The sequence below is a fragment of the Sturnus vulgaris genome, chromosome 3 (assembly GCF_052056855.1).
Source record: "Sturnus vulgaris isolate bStuVul1 chromosome 3, bStuVul1.hap1, whole genome shotgun sequence".
Classification (NCBI taxonomy): domain Eukaryota; kingdom Metazoa; phylum Chordata; class Aves; order Passeriformes; family Sturnidae; genus Sturnus; species Sturnus vulgaris.
The window spans coordinates 16,744,657-16,765,160 of record NC_142245.1 but is presented as its reverse complement, the minus strand read 5'-3'; the positions used below and the strand labels follow the sequence as shown (position 1 = coordinate 16,765,160).

The 20,504-nt window shown below is 40.4% G+C and overlaps 1 protein-coding gene across 3 annotated transcripts in view; it reads left to right on the top strand.

Moving 5' to 3' along the window:
• ALK (ALK receptor tyrosine kinase) overlaps window positions 1–20,504 on the top strand; it is a 310,521-nt gene that overhangs the window by 72,735 nt on the left and 217,282 nt on the right. For all 3 annotated transcript variants that reach the window (XM_014877491.2, XM_088161050.1, XM_088161049.1), the window contains exon 2: window positions 10,822–10,941. In XM_014877491.2, the coding sequence (XP_014732977.2) occupies window positions 10,899–10,941 (43 nt within the window). In that variant the 5' untranslated portion in view covers window positions 10,822–10,898. The remainder of the gene's footprint in view (window positions 1–10,821; window positions 10,942–20,504) is intronic.

Genomic DNA, 20,504 nt, shown 5'->3' with positions numbered 1-20,504 from the left:
CTTGAGATCCAGTTCACAAAACAGTATATATGAAACGATGAATTCACCTTTATTTATAATGTGTGTTAGTGTGGTGTTCATCACAGAAGGTGTTCGGCACTGTATAACTCAAATAAATTCAGCTTAGCAGTTTCCATAGCAGATGTACAATAGAGCATATATTCTTTCTTTCCTGGATGTGGAAAATGAGGCATAGATTACATATTGCTTTGCAGCATTTGAGGCTGGCAGTGGAAGAGTAGTGGAAGGCTCACAGTGCTGCCTCAGCCTTTTCAGGACTCCTCTCTTAATTTGTCTCTCTTATCATTCTCTCTAAATTCACCTTTAGAGCAACTGCCAAAACTACTTTGATTTCCAGACATGCACACAGATAAAACATTCCACACTCAGAGACTAAAAAGACCAAAAACCAACAAGCCCCATCATGGAAGCAGCTCATGAGGACAGCTGGTGATGAATCCTCCTTGATTATTGCTTAAGGACGACTATTTGCAAGCGCCTCATCCCAAGAGATTTTATTTGGGAAAAGTCACGGGAGGAAGTCTTCCCAAAGAGGTGTCATCTGTCATGACAAGTTGCCTGTCCTGATGACCCTAGTGCTGAGATCGCCTTATGATGACTGATGAGGCCGTCAGTAGCAGTTAACTCAGCCATTTGTAATCATTCCTCTTACAGGCTTTTGGTAATCACTTTGGGAAATTCTTATTTGAACAGCGCAGGTTCTGTGGGGGGAAGAAAAGCAAAGCTATTTCTCCTGTTGCAGGGTAGGATTTAGACAGATATATGGGGAGAAATGGAAAACAAAAAATCCACATAAAGTGGCCTGTCCTTCTAGATATTTCTGCAAAGCTATTTTGTTTTATTTTTGAGTAGCTCACAGCCCCCATCCACACACTGGCTCTGTTCCAAATGCTCAGAATTTCCCTTTCACAAGGTAGGGTGAAGTCATTTGACAGACACAGGGCTGGACCACCAGAATTGGGGACTTCTGGGAAGAAGGAAACAGTGAAAGTAGTTTCTTTTCTAAACTCTACTACTGCTTTGCAGTGTGAATTTGAGCAGGTCATTTAATTCCATGGCTTCTTAGTATCCTTACACATAAGAGGTATGTAATTTATATGTCCATTTTTTTTTCTGTGTAGCTCATGTCTTCTTATGGGTCAGCTTTTCAGCCTAGCCTACCTCATCAGTTTTTTCCCCCAAAGGAAGGCTGTAGCAGCATGTAGGAATATACATGTAAGAGAGACACCTCCTCTGTGTCACAGGCAGGTGATGCTAACCTGCCTCTTTCTACTCACCTTAGACTGTGTCTTGTTGGGTATTTGAACAGTTGTCTTTATATCAGAGGCCAAATACAAGCCTGAGTAGAACTTCACAGCAGCATAATTGGCATCAAAAGAGAGAATCTTGCCCATCCTACCCCATACACAGAGGGGGTACCTTGAGCTGGAGCTCCTTCTTTTATATCATATAACTGATCTGCTCTAGTGCCATCCAGCAGGGAATACTGGGAGCTGGTGGCATCAGCTGCTTTACATCACTCACCTCTCTTTCAGGAATGCTGAGGATCAGTTAACAGTAAAGATCTTTGGAAAGCAGCTGCACAGAACAAAATTGTGCCAAGGAACCCAAAGCATCCTACAGAACTCAGGGTATCTTCACAGATACTGCTTATTTTAATTCAGCACCTGAAAAACAGAATGACAAGTAATTTCCCTTTTACAATCTTTACTCATAGTCAATTCAGAGATGTCTGTGTGAGTGAGACAGGAGTTTCTGATGCCTCGCTCAAATGCTTTATGGCCTTCATTTTGGCAGCACTTACAGAACTTCCTTGAGCAGTACTTTCACATCTAAATACCCCACAGTTGTAGTCAGAGATGCTGTCCTTTACCTTAAGCAAAATTAAATGCTGCAGTGAAAACAGACAATATAAGAACATTGGCATCCTTCCCAGTAAAGGGAATATGAAGTAGTTTTTATTGTTCCTGCCAAGACAGCTGTGTTTTAGATTGAAATAGTCATCACACCCTTTTTCTATTTCTAGAAATAATGCAGCTTGCCTAACAATAAAAAATGTCTTGTATTTTCTCTGGTACCAGAACACCCTGCACTTTTGTTGCAACTCTGCAACATTATAGCTTAACAGAAGTGTCTAATGCAGCAAATAAATGGGTTTGGCCATGCAAATAGTAGGAAATGCATAACTGCCCCTTCTTCACAATTTTTGTCTGTTATACACATGTAGGGCTTCATCTGATTCCTCTGAGCATTCATTTCATGTTTTGATATGGTAGGCATAATTTAAATGTTTCTGCTTTTAAAATGCCAACTTTGGATTCAAAGATTTCAGAACTAATCTATGTATTAAGAGTGGACAAGGTCTCTGCAGCTGTAGTGACCTTTCTACAGGTCTTTCCTCTGTTTTCATGATACAGCTGAGGCAAAGTTTCTATGGGAAATATCACTTCATGATTTCTGCCTCTATTGTACAGGAAAACCCCAGTTTTTAACTGGTTTTTTTTTAACTGTTTTAATTGTTGTATTTTATTGCCTTTGTTTGTGGCCTATTTTAAGTGTAAAGTGGTGGGGATGTCTGATTAAAAAAAAAGCCCTGGATTTGTATTTCTATATGAAGAGCCATTATTGAGCTTCTCGCAAACATTAACTTGCACATGTACTTTTGCAGTAAGCATAGAATTCCCCTCCTTTCACCAAAGCAATAATAGTAATAATGATAATAACAAGGAAAAATAAGGCTGACTTATGCCACTGCTCTTGCTTTCTTCCAAATAACCATTATTTACTGGCTGCTCTTTGCTGCTGGCATTATTGCATGGTTCCAGGCAGCAAAACATGGCCAGCTTGCACCTAAGGTGGGTTTATGCCAGAGACTGCCATTCTGATGTTCTGGACATAGTCCCATGCTCTTTGAGGAAGAAGGATGGTGCACACCTTCAAAAAGCTTTTTTTTTTTTTCCCCCACAAAGAAAGATGGATTTGTAACAGTATTATGGGCTGCAGGGAATGAGGGTTCCCAGGCAAATCCAGACAAATCAGGTGGAGCAAAGTAGACACTTCCCAAATTAACTCAGGCTAAACTTGGACCTTTAAACTGCAGTGAATAACAGTGTGGTTTTCCCTTGATATGCAACAGATGTGTGAAACTGAACTGTGTTTCCTCTCTCCTCACTATCCAAGCTCAATGCTGTAGTGCAGTAAAAGAAAGGGTTGTAAACACTCAGGTTATGTGTGGCTGTGGATGGCTTTGGTAGAGAATGGAGGCATTTAGATGCTGTATAGGAAAGAAAAGATAAATGTTCCCTAAACTTCATTACGAGTGTCTCCAGAGCCAGAGGTACTGACATGGCATGAAAGTGTGGGAGGAGAAGTGAATTACCACCTTTTTCATCCTGATCAAAGAAGTGTTTAAAAGATGATGCAGGCTGCCTGCTCTGGGGGTGAAAGCCTTCCTTCAGACCAAAGATTCAAATCTGAAAAGCCTTCAAATACTCATTTCTCCAGCATTTAAATGTTTGAGGAATTTTTGCATGTGTTTTTGTCCACTAACAAGAAATATAGAGATGAAAATAAGTGAGTACTGAATACTGCATCTTAAAGCATGAGACAGAGATTCAAAATGCAGATGTTGAGAAAAATATGAGCTTGTATTAAAATTTGCAGGGGCTGTGGGCCACTGAATATCTAAATATCTGCAGTTGTGTTAAAGTGATAACTGTTTAGTGGTGTACGTTTGTGTGTGTATTCTGATTTAGAAGGCAGTCAATGTAGCACAAAAAAAAGGCTTTACATGTATAAAGAGCAGGGGGTTGTTTCAGGGTTTGTTTCTTTCTATGTCTTTAATCCCACCACTTAAAATTATATAGGAAGTGTGTGGATCTGATGAGACTCCAGCTGGGTGTCTGTGTACCTATGCAGAAATCTGAGGTGAAGGCACTAAATGGTTTGAAGTCAATGTATGTAATGAATTATTAAAACACTGTCAAAACAACTATTTCTTTTGCTTGAAAGTCTGGCAACTGTGGTTCTAGAAGTTACATTAGCTGGGTACAGAGTAGGGGAAAGTACAGAGTGCAGAGGGGTAATACGAGACATGCAAGGAGATGAACATTGGCAATATGTGGGATCAGGACCCCAGGTCTGAAAGATAAGAACCATACTGGTATAGCAGATATACCAGCATAGAGATCATTTTGGTCTGGTGTGTGTGTGTTTGTGTATATATACACACACAATAATAGTCAATATGACAATAATAGTCATATAAATGACAATAATAGTCTTACTGATGAGCAACTTCTCAAAAATCCTTTGGATGAAGAACACTTAAAGCAGGGGGCCAGTGCAGCACATTCCCAATGACCATGAATGAACTCTCTATGGTTGACACACGTACCAGACATTAATTCTGTCTCTCAGTTGTTCCTTTGGAAGTTTTCCTAAGCTACAGCACACAAATACCCCAGATGACAGTGGAAGGGTCACTTTATTTCCACATGTACAGAAACAAATTCAGATACCAGCAAGCTGAAGTACTTTAGTGTGCCTGAGTAGAAAGGTTTCCAATTCTGCAGATTCCTACCTGGCATTTTCCTACTGTTTGCAGTGTCTGGAGGTCTGTCTGTGCTGCAGGAAACAGCTAAACGTGATTCCTTTTGGTTTTCACTGCATGTCTGGTCAGTAATTCAGATGCGTTTGAACCAGTCCAAAGCAAGGACAAGTATTGCCTTGTGTTGAAATACCATAGCCCTACAAAATCACGACCCCAATGCTCCTTTTCCCGTTGTGACCCTGAAATGTCTAATAGCTGATACGAAGAACAAGCATGCAAAATTCAGAAGATGTGTTTGCACATGGAGCTTTGCTGCTGCAGGTCTTCCCCCACGTATTTAGCTAAGCTGCAGGCTAGGCAAGCCAGAGAAGCCTTGACGCAGTCCTGCCAGCAGCCTCAGCTTTTGAGGCTCTGAACCAGAGTTAAGAGCAGTTTGATTATTAATACTCAGTCCTTTGTTTTCTCTGCATTGCCCACAGAGGTGATTAATTCTGCTGTAAAATATTATTGCAGCAAAACTCAGTCTGCAGTAGGATTTTTTAAAGGTTTCTTGTCCACACAGATGAGTAACAACATTAAGCCATTCCTAGCCTGGTCTGTAATTGAGGCCCTGAGTTCTTTATCAGGGAATCATGGCTATTTTGTGGTGTCTTACTGGGCAGGTCTTCGGCAGCTGCAGAGCATCTGAGATTCAGTAGTGTGCCCTAGATGGCAGTACATTTAAAACCTGTATTAATTATTATATGCTTGGTCCTCTTAATTGGTTTATTTTAATGCTCTTTGTAAGGAAAATGTGGATTATTTCTTCTTTTGTAATGAGCAGCAGCACATTATACCTAGCTAATCTTTTCCTATTGCAATGTCTTGGTCAAATTGCAATTTGGGTGTTTTGTGTTTCTCTTCCTCCAGTTCCAAGGTCCAGGATCAGGCCACCTCTCCCAGACTTAGCACAGACTCTCCTTGCATCAGTAAAAGTTTATGGGTCATGTTTGGCAGAAGAATTGCCTTGTCAGTAGAAAAAGAATGGAGCTGTGAAGTGCCTACTTGCTGATTAATCAGTTATGATGCGTTTGGGTTTTTTTCAATAAAAAGTTAATATTCCAGTTGAAAAGGAGGTGGGGAAAAGTACATGGCTAACAGAAAGGATTTAAAAGAAAATTTTAAACAAGGCTTACAAAGGAAGAAAAATGTAGCCAGGGTCAGAAGGATAACCCAGTGGTTGAGTTAATACAGTTTTGTTAGAGACACATGCTTCATGTACTGGAAGTGTATGCTATTCCCAGATTAATTCATCAAGCACTTGCCAGTCAGTATTGTGTATCACTCCTGTGCCTCATGCAGACTGAATTCACTATCTACAGGTCTGCTACAGCCCACTAAATGCAAACTCCCTCTCTGTAGTAATCCAGCACAGTTTTTTTTGACACACACACGCTATAGTTTATTTGCACTCATCAGGTTTTCAATATGACATAAAATCATTGTAACATAATGCATTATTAAATATATTTTCCAGCTGAAAAAGATAAACTTGACAGACTGTCAGTAAACATTTTCATACTGTAGAAAAGGTTCGTTAAAAAAAAAACCCTGGAGTACATCTATCAATGTAAAAAAAGCTCACCAACTACTCACAGCAAGAAACTGCATGCAAAGAGCTTGCCCTCTGCCTTGTTCTGCATCAGGACCATAAACAGAATTTGAATTTTACTGCTAAATTTCATTTAGACAATGATTTGTATGAGCATAGTTGAGTGTATGGATTATTCACAAAGCATTTACTTGGGCTGTTTGTTGGGTTTGGTGTTGCTTGGTCACCTCAATATAATGTGTTTTTTGTACTTTCATGGGTGACTGAGTATGTTGGTAGATGGGAAGAAGGGAAAAATGAAAGCTTCTAAGTGGTGTGAGTACTGTTAGTGTGATTGTGAGGATCAGTTGTTAATTTGAGAGGGAATTCTCAGGAGATCTTTTCTAGTTAGGGATGGAAGGGTACCCTCCAAAAAACAGAAGCCAAGAATTTCTGTGGAGCAAGGAGCTCAGCAATCCTTTATCAAGGCCTCTGGAATTTACACTTCCAGCTGAACAGAGGCAAGCCCAAACAACCCACTGGTCACAGCCAGCCAAGGCTTCCTAAAGGCAGGGTCCTGAGAGCTCTTTTGCAAGATCAAGGTGTTTGGCTTCATGATCCTGCAGTGTGGGATCTGCCTCTTCCCAAGGATGTCTTTGGCCTGCCTCTGGTTCATAGAAGTCTGCAGAGGTTTCCTTACCTGGGGCAGTCAGTTCTCTGTAAGATTTCTGGTTTTAATCAAATGAAGTTGCCTTAGTTCTGACTAGTTTAGTCCTTCTTAACAGTGGAAAGATGACTGCATATTATCCTTTCTGTGGAAAATTGCTACCTTTTACTTAAAACTGGAGTAACCTTTTCTGAAATGTCAGGCTTTCCCAGAGACTGGAAAATCCAGATTTTAATGTTGTAATATCCTTTCTGTGGAAAATCACTACCTTTTTCTTAGAACTGGAATAAACTTTTCTGAAATGTCAGGTTTTCCCAGAGACTGGAAATGTAATGATCATAATGGTGGCTGTTTCTAAACACATTATTGTAATAATTACTAGGAACTGCTCTATTGGTAGCTGTTATAAGTTAGAGCCACAAATACTAATAATGTTGACTTTTGATTTCCACACAAACAAACATGAGGGATTTTGAGATATTTTTTAGATGTAGATGTAGCTGAAAGTACATGTTGATATCAGTTATTATCTTACACATCTGTTGCAACTGTGAAATCTAGAGAACAGGTACATGCTGGTCTGTCACCTCAGATTTACCACTGAGAAACTGCAAATAATACATCTCAGCACCGTGAGAGAGCTGAGTAATCAAGCAGTATCCAAAGAGCAATAAGCAATATTTGGTTACGTGGTGGAGCATCTTTTGGTTAAAGAAAACGTGAGTGTTTTGGGTAAAAATTTGTTTACATTTCTGCACTGCATGAACCCCTAGAAAATTACGTATGTTAATTGCTGGGGATATTCCTTCTTCCAGAGAAGATAAAAAAGGAAGGAAATCCTGTTTGTTTGAAAATGACCCATGTAGAAAGCTCTTCTTGTTCCATTTCAACATGAAGGGTTGCTCTATTAAAGAGGTATTTTTCATTAAAATAATACATAAATATTTTATTTAATGAATTTGTAGCCTTAAGGCTTGATTTCAGCACACATGAGCCATTTTCTTTTTTCCAAAACTCCTGGCAAACTGACTGAATTTCACATCCCCTAAGGAGATACCTTTGCACAAGTTTAAAAAACAGAAATGTCAAATGTTCTCTTCAGGTGCATGTTTCTTGCTGTGATGGAGCACCTAGGGCCAGGATTTGGTCCTGGATATGTCTCCAGGCAGGAATATCAAAGAAACCTCTCTTGTACCTTGCCATGTGTCTGGCTACTAAAAATGGAGTTGTCAGCTTCCAGTTGCCAATCCATTAATTTATTTTTAAAGGTTAGGGTTACTTTTGACAAGTGACAGAGTACCCAGATACAAATAACTGGAATTGGAGGTTAGCATATCTAAAAAGAAGGAGATAAATTTTCTCAGTGCCTTTTGGATTAAATTGAATTATTTTGGAGAGGGAAAACCCCTTTATTTTGTAAAAGGGCTAGAGCGTGGTCTAAGTTCGCATTATCCTTGCTGCACAAGAAGCATTTATTTAACTGAAATGGTCTCCTATTATTATCTTCCTCAATATAAAATGCCCTGAAGGTGGAAGAGGAAAGGTCTCTCCTTTTCTAGCCTAAAGCTGACGCTTAAATCAAATCATTCCTCACTGTGAAGAGTGGCCTCTTGGCTATACAAAAAGCTTTTACCCAGCATCTTTTGTGGAAGATAACTTAATTGGGAAAGATTCATAACTTCTGATACAATCTTCCTGTCTTCAAGTTCAGACCAATAGCCTAAGCAAATCATTTGAGATGAAGTTCCAAAATTAACCCCAAAGAATATGGGGTAAAATAGTTCTAAGGTTAAAATGAATTGAACTGAATCCATTCCATTCTTTAAAAATAGAGGAAAAACTTTCAATTTTTTGTATTATCTCTTATCGACCTCTTGCTGCTGAGGGGAGATTCAGGTGCCTGGACTGCCTTGTCTTCTCTGCTCAGATGTTCAACCTTATTTTTTATCTCAATTTACTGCATGTATTGGTTCCAGAGGGAACGTTTCCACTTATCTGAGGCTGGTAGGCAGGATTTCTGAAGAATGCAACATGAAGAGGCATTTTTTGGAATGTGAGAATTGCCGGGGAATTTGGAGTACTGCAGCTGATTGCTGTGGTGCTGATTCTTGTGGTAGTGATTCCCAGGTAAGGCTGGTCAGGGTAGTTGAAGAGATTTAATTTTAGGTTCTGTGACTGAAGCATTAGGGAGAGAAATGCACCTCAGTGAGTTTCTTTCTGATTATTTTGCTATGGGAACAGAGGTGGGAAGCAGGTCAGTTTTTAAGGCTTTTGTGAAGTTTTCAAAGGATTGCAGCACAAGGTCTTGGCTCTCTGGTAGCACAAAATGAGTGACATCTGCATGCAATTGTGTCTTTTTGGGGTAAAGGAGCCCCGGAGTTCTTGCCTAGGGGAGATCCATGATCTGGGATCAGGATATTAAATCATTCCCTCTTTTGGAGAGTCACTGGGTACAGATGTTATATAACGAGGGTATTGATACTGGTCAGACACCTCACATGAGGCAAAACACATGTGGCTTTGAAACCCAACATTTAAGGGGCTCATTTTTTATTAATATGAGTCTTTTATTTATTATTTTATAGCAGCATCAAAATGAAGCACATTTGTAGGGGAAAAAAATCTGCTTTTAGTAGCTATTATAACTGTTGTAATGAAACCTGACATTATTTTCCACAACCAGCTTTATCAGGGGCTGCTGGAAGATGTGTCTTGATATTAGGGAGGGAAAGCCAATATAAAGATTACTCCATGGTTACCTATCACTTTGTCAATGACAGCTGCAGGCAGAACACCAAGTTTGCTACCTCCCTTCACAAATCTGTGCAGCCACATTTTAGGCAACAATAGGGGGTATTTAGTTACGGCACTTTAATTTAGCATAGAGACCGGGTTTAATTGAACCATTAGGGATATTCATTTTTTTTGCCACTCAAGAATGTCTTACAATACAGCGTCAAGTCCATTTTTATCTTGAAGATTAGTGCTCTAAGCAAGGAGTAGGAGTTACAGCTCTTACATAAGAGTGGTTACTTTTCTCTTGGTTGTGCTATAGTTACTTGGTTACAAGAGTGTGCTAAAAATGAGATTGCACTGAGAGCAAGATAGGACACAACCAACACCTGGTGTTTAAGCTTCTGACAAGTCCTTATGAAATTTTCCAGTTTTTCTTTGTTGGAAGTGGAAAGTAGAATTTTTTACAAAATCGAAGTAGTGTTTTCCCCAAGACTTCAGTAATTTACTTTGTTTACTGTTATTCTCTTAAATGTGTCCCTTTTTTATGGCTTCTGTAGAGAAATCCAGAGATTTGGGGGTTTTTTCTATCAAGCAAATCTCCCAAATACATGTTTTTCCTGCCTGTGTTCCTACACTTTTAAATCCTGCCTTGCTTCTGAGGACACCAGAAAATGAGACCAAGATCCTGACATGTTCAGAAAATCCAACTTAAACATTCACAGGGAAGATTTGTACTTTCAAAGATTGCAGAATTCCACTTTGCTCATTGATCTTGTGTGTTATTCCAGACACTGTTTCTCTTTACACCTCTAATGTCATCATGGTCTTGCAGAGTTAGTGCAGGTTTGCACAGAACTCGCCTATTCTGGGTCACTGTAGTATTTGGATCACGAAAAGCATCTTTGAGATGCATTGGGTTGTTGAACACAAGCTGGGTACGTTTGCTTGTTCCATGTACAAGATCTCCTTATGCTAGCAGAACTTAAAATAAAAATAAAAGATAACCAAATTGGGGGACTGAAAGGTCAAAGAGAACTTAGCGTGAGATGAAACTTGACAAATTTTCTGGATGATTTTCCACTGTAAAGTAGTGACTCTCCTGTGTCCCTGTGCATGCACAGAAGGAAGAACCAACCAAGAAGCAGATGAAAATTGGTGCTTATTGCATATGGTCAATAAAGCTGCTTAAGTTCTTTGCACTTGATGTGTAGCATGCAAACAGCTACATCATACCTAATGGGCTTTTCTTTCTTGGCTTCCTTCTTTTTATAAAAGGTCTGAGCCCTTCGGATCACACAGCAAGGAGCCCTTCTCTTCCTCCTGGTTACTCTGCCTGGAACCTGACCTGGGTTATGAGAGATACATCCCCTTTTTTCTCCCACAGAGGACGACACAGTGAGTAGCATGAATATATTATCCTCGAGATGCTGCAACTCTGTGCCTAAGGTTTTGGTGTAATACTGGAGTAAAGCAATACAAGTCAAATGTTTCATGGTAAAATATCCATACTGGCAGCATCTGAGGGCACTAGTAAGCCTTAGTGTCCCTGATTAGCTGCCCCTGGGACTTCCCCCACCATACCCAAGGGCCCAGATGTCCCATTTCAGCCCAGCCCAGCCTGAGGTCATTGCCATCTCTATGGAGGTGCCTGGTGACCTGGGCTGCCCCAGCCTGCCCTGCTGCCTTCAAAAACAAGGGCCCAGACTGTAATATTTGAGTGATATGTTGAAATTCACCAATAGTACAAAGAGAAGAGCTGTGTACTGAACATTTTGCTTTCCATCTCCTTATCTAACACCTATCCCTTCCAAAATCTGGGAATGTGTTTTCATCTGTTCTCTGGTATGACCTATCCATGGCCATTCCACTGTGAAGTACGATGGTCATAGTTAGGACTGGACTGCACAAGGCAATATCTAACGTGCAGTCCAGAAAGTGACTGCAGTAGAATATATCTACTATATATCTACTACCAGTCTCTATGCAGGGAGATAAGGTGCTGAGAGGCTAATAAGATTTACTCACCCCAAGCCTGTAATTATCTGCTTGAGGGAAAAGTTTGACCTACCTATATGAAGGAGCCCCATATTTCTTCAAATTTATGTTGCAGCCTTTTATGTGTGCAATATATATTCTTTCCACTGGCATACAATATCTGCTCCTAGCTGTTGTATCTGCTTGAGTGATGAGGACACACCAATTTCATTTTGGAAGCAACAGTAGTACAATCTTTTTTCCCTTACTTGGTTTTCTCAGAAGTTGCAAGAATGATTTTTAATTTATCCTTTATTACTTCCTCCTAAACTCTTTCAGTTCCACAGTAATACTATTCTAAGGGAAGGCTTTGTTCTTAAAACCTAAGAGCACTGATTCCATCTGACAGCATCACATGGAGATAAATGTACTGCATCTCAGCAGAAATGATTTATGATGATTTTAGCTGATTGCACAAGACCAAATCCTACCATGTTCCAACCATCTGTTTTGCAAGGAAAGGCAGGAATTTGATGAGGTGTTACACAAAATAGAATATTCACTCAGGACAACTCTAAACTGCTTTCTCCCTCAGCAGGTGTAATTTAGGACATGCACCTTGAAATTTCTAGAGAATCTTGAGGAGAGGCAGGATTAATTTTCTTTTTCTAGCTTTGCAAATTAACATTTACAAAAATTTAAATGTAAGGGTAGTGGCCTTTGATAAAATTAAATTAAATTAAATTAACGGTTAGTAGCCCTGGAAGGCACACATTTCAGGCTGGAACACCCCATAGCATCACTGTGCAGACACTTCCTGCCATTTAAGATTTGCAGCCCACAGAGAGCTGATGTGTGTATGTGCAGCAGAGCCTGTAGGCATAGCCCAAGACTAAGAGGACACTTCTTAAAACTTCTATTCCTCTGCATACCTTCAGCTTATAGCCACTGGCATGTTTATTACTAAACTTCCCAGGGAGCTGGATTTCTGTTGAGAACTGCTCAGTCCATGACAGGGTGGACAGTTCCTTTCAGCGGCTGATTACTGGCCCTGGATCTACATGGCTCTGTGGAGGTCATGCAGGCACTCAGCAGAGTGAAGAAGAAGACAAAGTTAGACCATTCAAGCTCTTGGCAAGTACTCTTGTCCCAGGACCCAGCCTTCTAATTAGTGGTTAATCCAAAATCACACAATAAATCATAAGCAGAAATAAAACTCAGCAGCCTTTTACTACTAGAGTGATTTCTTCTTCTGTCAGCTTTCCTTACTGCTCCCAGCGTGACTGATTATGGAGTGCTTAATAAAACTTCTATCAAAACTTTGTTTGCCTAATCATCTGATGGGACCCATCTAATTAACTGGCTGACATTGCTGGAGTGGGGCAACATTAGTTGTCTTAATTACACTTTCTCTGTGTTCCACCGTTGGAGAAATCTCTGATTGTAAGAGTGAGTAAATTGATATGTGGTGTCCTTCTTCCTCTGCCAAACTAAGTTCTCTTCTCTTTTGCTCAGAATTAAAAATTCTGACAGACTCTCTCTGGTAGTTCTGGCAGCAACTGATGTGACTGATGATATCTTTGAAACCATATGCAGCAATCCAGAAAGATAATCCCTGGCACAAGAAGATACTTGAATGGTGCATTCAGAAGACTTTTCTTCTGTTTTGTCTAGAGATTTTTTTAGATTTGTCTCGATCCAAGCATTGATTAATCATCAGTCATCTCAGAGATGCAAAATCCACATGCCTTTCAGAAAATAGAGTAAAAATCACATGTGAAGTCAAAATTATCTGGGAATTCAACCTGTGAGGCAGGAAGAGACTTTAAAACTCCAAATTTTTTATGTCCTTTTCTTCTCATGAGGTACACTCAGACTGTTTCCTGTGGCTAGAACACATTTTAATGCATTCTGCATATGTGGACTTATGGTAGCATATTAATCTCCCATTTGCAGATCTGATAGATCTCTGTCCTGAGGCTTACATGATTAACTGCACCCAGCCACATATTTCATTTCTTGTCCTGGCTGGTTGAATGTTAATTTTCTCTTCTGTACAGGTATTCTATAAGAAATCAATTGTCCCCTACATAAAATCTTAAAAGCTTGTGTAATAGAGGTTCCAGATGACAGCTGCCCCTCTGGACCTTCATGCAGTTAACACATCTCTCTCTGCCCCATCCTCTCCATCTCCCTGGGCCAGCCAACAACCTTGCACCTGGAGCATGATCCTGGCAGGGTGTGTTGGCAGCTGTGGAAAGTGCTATTGATTGGAGCAAAAACCAAATGCAATTCAACCCACCTAAACTCTGCTTTGAAAGAAGAACACATTTCATGGGACTAACAGGCCTAAGGTTGCCATGCTGGACTGTTGGAATTGGCTTTTTTCTTTTTAACTGTTCTTATATTACTGTGCTGGCTTTGTGTCTCTTTGCCACATTGTCCAGTTGCAGCTGAACTCCTTGGCTGCTCTGAATCAGCTCTGGGCAAAGTACTGAAGTACCTCTCAGAGATTATATAGTTTACAGATTTTTTTTTTTTTTGCCCCCCTAAAGTTTAGAAAACTGTGGTGTTTGAATGGCGAAGTCAACTGGGACTAAAACTTAGAATGAGAGCAAATTTGGCTACCTAGTCACTACTGCACTTAAAAACATCTAGAAAAGGTGAGTTCAGCAGAGGAGGAACACACACCTACAGGAATGCATAATTATTCACAGCTTTGATTTAATAGGTACTAAAAGCCTAATCCACAGGATGGCCTCTATTAACAACTTATTAATAATTTCACTCAGCTCTGTGTCTTCAGAAAACTAATTTGACAGGGTTGTTGGGTTTTTTTAACACTTTCTAATGGAATGTCGTCTGTGATGAGTTCCTAATTTCCTGAATTTGGTTTGCTGACTAAAAAAATAAAAATGCATTGGACTAATTTTACTGTGGGATAATTTGGGGTCATTCTTGCTGCTTGTTTGATGCTCAGTGGCATGGAAGTTGCTCAGCAAGGTGTTAGATGATTAATTTTTTTCCCTGGTAGGTCATATGCACCATTTCATTCATGTCAGCTGGGTACCAGATAGACACAACTGCCACAAATCTCAGTGAGTCTGAACATTGAACGAAAGGGAAGATGGAGAGAAAGAGGGCACCAGGCAGGTGAATTCGTGTTGCAGTTAGAATCCCATGACTACTTGTTTGATAATTCTACAACAAATCATCTACTGACATCTTCAGAATGATAAAGCTGTTGTGATTCTTGGCTCAGCATGGCATAGTGAGATGTATGGATACAAACTGATTGTTACAGCAAGATCATGTTCAGAGGTGAGATAAAGTCAGGAGTGGGACAAGGAGAATTCTACTTCATTCCAGAGGAAAACTGAATCAATGCTTTCTTAGTAAAGACACTGCAAAAGTGATGTGTCATCTTAATTCAAACATATCCTTTTTGCAATCTTACACGTATTGAAATGTAGTTTGGAAATATCTTTATGAATGGAATAGGGCAAGGCTTCAATTAACAGCAGTTACTCACACCACATTAATAGAATTGCTCAGATTGCACAGATACTGTGACTCCGGATACATTTGTAGGAACTCTTCTTTAACAATTAGATGGTTTTTTGGCTAGGTGCAGTGGTGCTGAAGTCCAAAAGGATGAAAGTCAGGAAGTGCAGCATCTGTCTAGGTAAACCAAAGGCTGTGTTAAGTAAGAAGGAAGAAAAAATCTTATTAGGGAGAAATTTTAACTTTCTTTTCCTTATATCATCTTTCATCTGCAGATAATATGTCTATGACAGCTCAATATTTTTCAATAATAAAATAACACACAGTAAGACAACAAATGTCTTTTCTCGCCATCTCTCAAGTATTCATTTTCTCTAGAGATCTTTTGAAATTCATGCAAGTGGTTCCTTGTATGAATTGACAAAATATGACAGTTCATCCAACTACTGTTTTGTGCCAACTGGAGCATATTTTCTAACAACTGCTGTTAGTCAGTACTTCATTTTTTTTGGCCAGAACTGGCATTTGAAATGCATTTTCATGTATTGTTTTTTGCTGCAAGCATGGGAGACTTGGTGGACAAATATTTCTTGTGTGGAGAATGAGGTCTGACACTTCTTGGAGCAGGAGGAATGAAAACGAGAGCTGTTGCTAGTTGTTCTCCCAACACCCGTTCCTCACACCTCTCTCTGTAGCTGTCTTGAAAGACTGTGCTTATAATTGATTGATGAAGGAGTCCTGGCCCTTCCTTTGTAGTTTGATTTTCACTGAACAAAGCAGCTGTCAGAGATTTTGGTGATTCAGTCCCTGGTGTACGCTGAGGGGCTGGGTGGATATAAAGTAGATGCTGTCATTTTTATGATTCTCTTAACAAATAAATGAATAGCTGCATTATTGCTGTTTTCTCTAAGCAGTGGCCCATCCATTGTGGCTCACTCCCCAGAGAATTAATTTAAATGCATCTGGCATGAGGAGAGCTCTGGGCTCCACAGGAAGGCAGGCAGCTTGCTCTGTTCTTGTAATCCAGGCCCAAGCACCTTTCCCAGGATGTTGCTGGGATGTTCCCCAGGTAGTTGCTCCTCTAAAGTTTTTTTTCTGCAGAATGCAATCTAACCTTAAAGCCCCTTCCAAAGGAAACCCAAGTGGTTTTCCTTCAAGGTGGGCATCAAAGGGACGAAGCGGTGCTGGCGGTGCCAGCCTTGACCCTGCCCAACAGCCACCATTCCTGAGTGCTGGGGAGAAACTGCCCCCCTGAACTCTGCCTTGCAGGCAGCAAGCTCTGAGGAGCCCTTGGAGCCCTGTGAGGGTACAGCAGCAGCCCTGTCTCTAATGTCAAGGTCAGGGCATCGTGCTCAGAGACCTGCTGGTGCGGAGGAAGGACACAGAGAGCGATAAGCTAACTTGTGCTAAGTAGCTTGAAATTAAAAGGAGGTCCCTGGTGAGCACGGGCTGTGTCTCAGGGCAGGGAGAGGAGCTGGCGTGGTGCCCAGCTGATCGCACTGCTGCACTTGCAGGTGACTGAGGTACATCAGGCAGGGTGGACCCCAAAGCTGTGCTGAACAGACCAATGCTGTGGGGCTCCTCAAGTGCCTCCCCAGTTCCTCACATCCCCTGTCAGGCATGCTGCTGCTCTCGCGTGTGTCAGCTCCTGGAGCAGCAGCCCAAAGAGCAGGCAGTGATTGTTGGCACAGGCATTTGCTAAGGATAGTACCAGCCAGAGTGCCTGGCAGGGAGACATGTGACATAAGCATCCCTTAAAATGTGCAGTTTGCCCTTTCTCAGGGCTAGACAATGGAAGGAAATAGGTGAAATTGTCTCTTCATACTTGCTTGCTCAGCAGGAACAAGGCAGTTAAGCCCTGCAATTGTTTTTGCTCTTGAATTTGTGTGACTGCCAACACCTTTTCCCTTTTCTTTTTTTGCTGTGCCCTTCCATCCTGTGGTAGATTCCCTTATTTTAAATTGCTGCTGTGACTCCAGCTGCAAAGGTAAAATATAGCACCAGGAATTCATTTGCAAGAAGTTTCACCTCTTCTTTGTGCCAGTAGGTCAATGCTTCCTTCCAAGGACCTGGCCTCTATTTGGGTCCTCCTGGGTGCTCAGCAGGTGGGTGAGCTGACAGCCAGGGAGCACAGTGTCTCCAATTTATGTTCTATTTTCAGGGAGAAATACTTATCGCTGCAGGCTTCTTTGTGGCACCCCACATGTGCACCCTGGTTTGGTGAATAGAAATTCAGAAAGGCCTGATGAGGCAATTGAAACCCTTAGATTGAATGCCTTGTGCCCTTTTGTACTCAGAGGGAATGGGAAGGCTTTAGGAACTGGCTCTGTCACTAGGATTAATAACTGGAAAATCAATTTGTCATTTCTCTGTCATAAATTAAAAGCTTATAGGCCTTATAACACGAGTAAAATAGAGGTTAGTAGGTATTGATGGAGGTCTCAAAGCTCACTCAGCAGAGCAGATCTCTACTACACAATTTAAATTATGTCTCCTCCACAAGGAATATCTATCAATATTTGTATTGCAAAAAGACATCCTCTGCAAGAATATTTTATCTGTTTCTGCACTGCTGCTGCGATTGTTACTGCTGAAAGAGTTCTTGAGGGAGATTGTGGTCGTGACTTGATCGGTGTGAGTGACCTTTACATTGTGCATTTGTCTGTAGATGTTGTATAAATTAGTCATGTGTAAGCTGATGAGGTGCCAGCGAAGATGTACCTCAGTAAGCTGGTCCTGCTGAGAACAGAGAACTTCTCTCTGCTCCCTTGGCTGTGGCAGAGTCCTGAGAAAGCGACCACACCCTTTCAAAGGTGTGCCCCTCTGAGAGTGATTGACGAGGAGTGATTTGTAAGAGTCAGCAGACCAGGAGAGAAAAGGACCTTAGAGTCAGACATGTGTAGAACTAGAAAGGAGCAATCTAAGAGGAAACTACCTGCTGGTAAGATTTTTGTGGTTGAAAGGAGAGGTGGTTTAGACCAAATATACTTAATCTTTTGTTGGACAGCTGAAGAAAGGATAATCAAACTAGTTTCTTTCCAAGAACAGGTTTTATCTATCTTTCAATATTAGGTTGTTTTTGTTCTAAATAAGGTATGTTTCTGTGATGGGTGGTTACACAAATGATCCAAGATGACCCAAAAGTGAATGATCCATAATTTGACCTGCTGCAATGTAAAAGAATGCTTCCCACTGATTACTGTGTTTTGGTGTATTACTTATACTACTATTTTAAGGCATTTGTTTATTAGAAAACTCTAATCAGTTTAATTGAAACAGATGTGCTTGCCAGATATTTTAGTTATCTGTGCCCAAATTATTGTTGTTAAGTATGTTGATAAAATATAAATAAATTGAAACACTCACAAGACTCTAATATAATCAGACATACATAGATTCCAGTGTCTTTTTAATTGAATGGTAGCTTAATTGGCTTTTCAATCCGTGGTTAATATTCTGTGTCTTTTTACATACCAAAAGCTGAACTGGTTTATATCTACAGCCTTTCTTAAACAGGTTATTATCTTACTTTGATTATAAACATCACTTTTATTTCTTCTTTAAAGGCAGAATGATGATGAAATAGACTTCTAATAAATTATCTGTTCTGCTCTCTCATGCCTAGCAGTTGCAAATAAAAGAGATTGTTGGGCAAATAGTTGTTTGTTCCGTTTTGGGGGTTTTAAATTTATTATTTAAGAAGATACTTTACTATTCTTCTTCTATATAGAACTTAAACTCCTGTAGAGCATTTAGGATCTGTAGTGTGAATATAGCTCTGACATAAATGCGTGTATTTTTTTAAAATTTCTGTGACATCTCCTTTCGAAAATCATCAGAAGTCACGAAAAATCACCCCAGTTTACTGACTAGGCACAGTATTCAAGTCCAAAAGCTCTGTATATAGTCAACTTATATTGATATAGGGTTTAAGAAAATAACCACTAGAAGTTTTGTTGCTTTCAATTGCCTTTCCTGCAGTGTTTAGTTTTTCATTTAAAAAAAAGGCAGAAATGGCCTTTTTCCAACTTCCAAAGGTACATGGCTACTGCTTTCTGTGCTTAACTGGGCAAGAAAACAATAAACTCGGTGTAGCCTTTAAATGTTAAGACAAAAGTGAAAAAGGAAAGAGAAACATTGTTTTTTTATGCAGAGGTGTAAAAAAATGGCAGGTGATTTGTGGCAGCAATTCAAGTATTATGCGGGTTTTGTATTTGCAAGTGTGGCTTATGTGGTCTTGTAATAGCTAACACACCAAGACCAGCTTCTCAGTCAAAAAAAAAAAAAAGTATTGTATATAATTCTTTTTTTTATGAGGTATATTACATTGTCGATAGTGAAGGACATTGTGAAAGAAGGAAAGCCTGAGGGTAGGAAGTTAATGTTAGCCTTGGAAAACTGGATGCTGTTTGCACAGATTTTTTTGTGTTGCATCAGATAGTATTTCTTTGTACTGAATAGGATAATAACACTGAAATTTGTGTCTGATACAGGACTAATTTAAATAAGAGCTTATAAAAAGTACTGATATTCTGGTGATGTGAGGGGACTATTGAATCATGTAAAAGTTGCAAGTGTGTTTCCACTGAATCACAGAAAATGTCGGATGCGTGAGCCGAATAGTCTCCCTCTCTTCCAAGGAGCAACCTGTTGTGAAGGGCATTCAGTGTGACCACAGCAGGCATGTTAGATCATGTCCACTCTCTGTAGGCCATTCCTTGCAAGGGAAGGGAATGACATTGCTGCTTGTCTTTTCTTCCTTTACCTTCCCTGCTTCAGGCAGAGGCTTTAGCTGTCTGCAGGGGTCATAACACTGGTTATGACCAGTGACTGGTAATTAATCACGTACCCCAATTAAGTTGTACCAGTTGTAGGTCAGAGTCCTGCTGTGTTAAGGGCTCCACAGCTGATTGATAGCTCTCTTTTGAGATGGGGACTCTGGAAAGTGAGACCAAAGTGGGGAGCAGAGCTGGCTATTGAGTGCTTGTGGCACCACAATCAGACAGTCAGGGGGACTGGAGGAGGAGAATGAGAGTGCCTTGTGGATATCCATAAAGGGCCTCTCTGCTTGGGTCAAGAGGGTTAGAGAGCACAAAGGCTTCTGTTCCCAGCAGCTGGGCAGGAGAGAAGAGGGAGCAAGCAGCAACCGCTGGAAAGCTGAAGAAAATATGAGATTGATCGGGAAGAGAAGTGCACAAAGAATGAAATAGTTGATTTGAAATTACTGTTCTTGCCGTGTGTGGTCCTTGGCCTGGGCTTGCCCATTTGTCATCCAGTGAGTTCCATCAAAAAAATCCTTATATGAGCTGTGTTTCTCCCCTCCATATTTTTTTTGACAGTGCCTTAAAATACATACTGCTCAAGGTGTTCCCTATGACCAGTACAGATAATATATGTTCTGTAAACTATAGTTGAGTGTTTGGTTGCTCTTTTGTCCATCTGAGCTTAGGTATTAAGTTTAACAGACTCCTAACACTTCA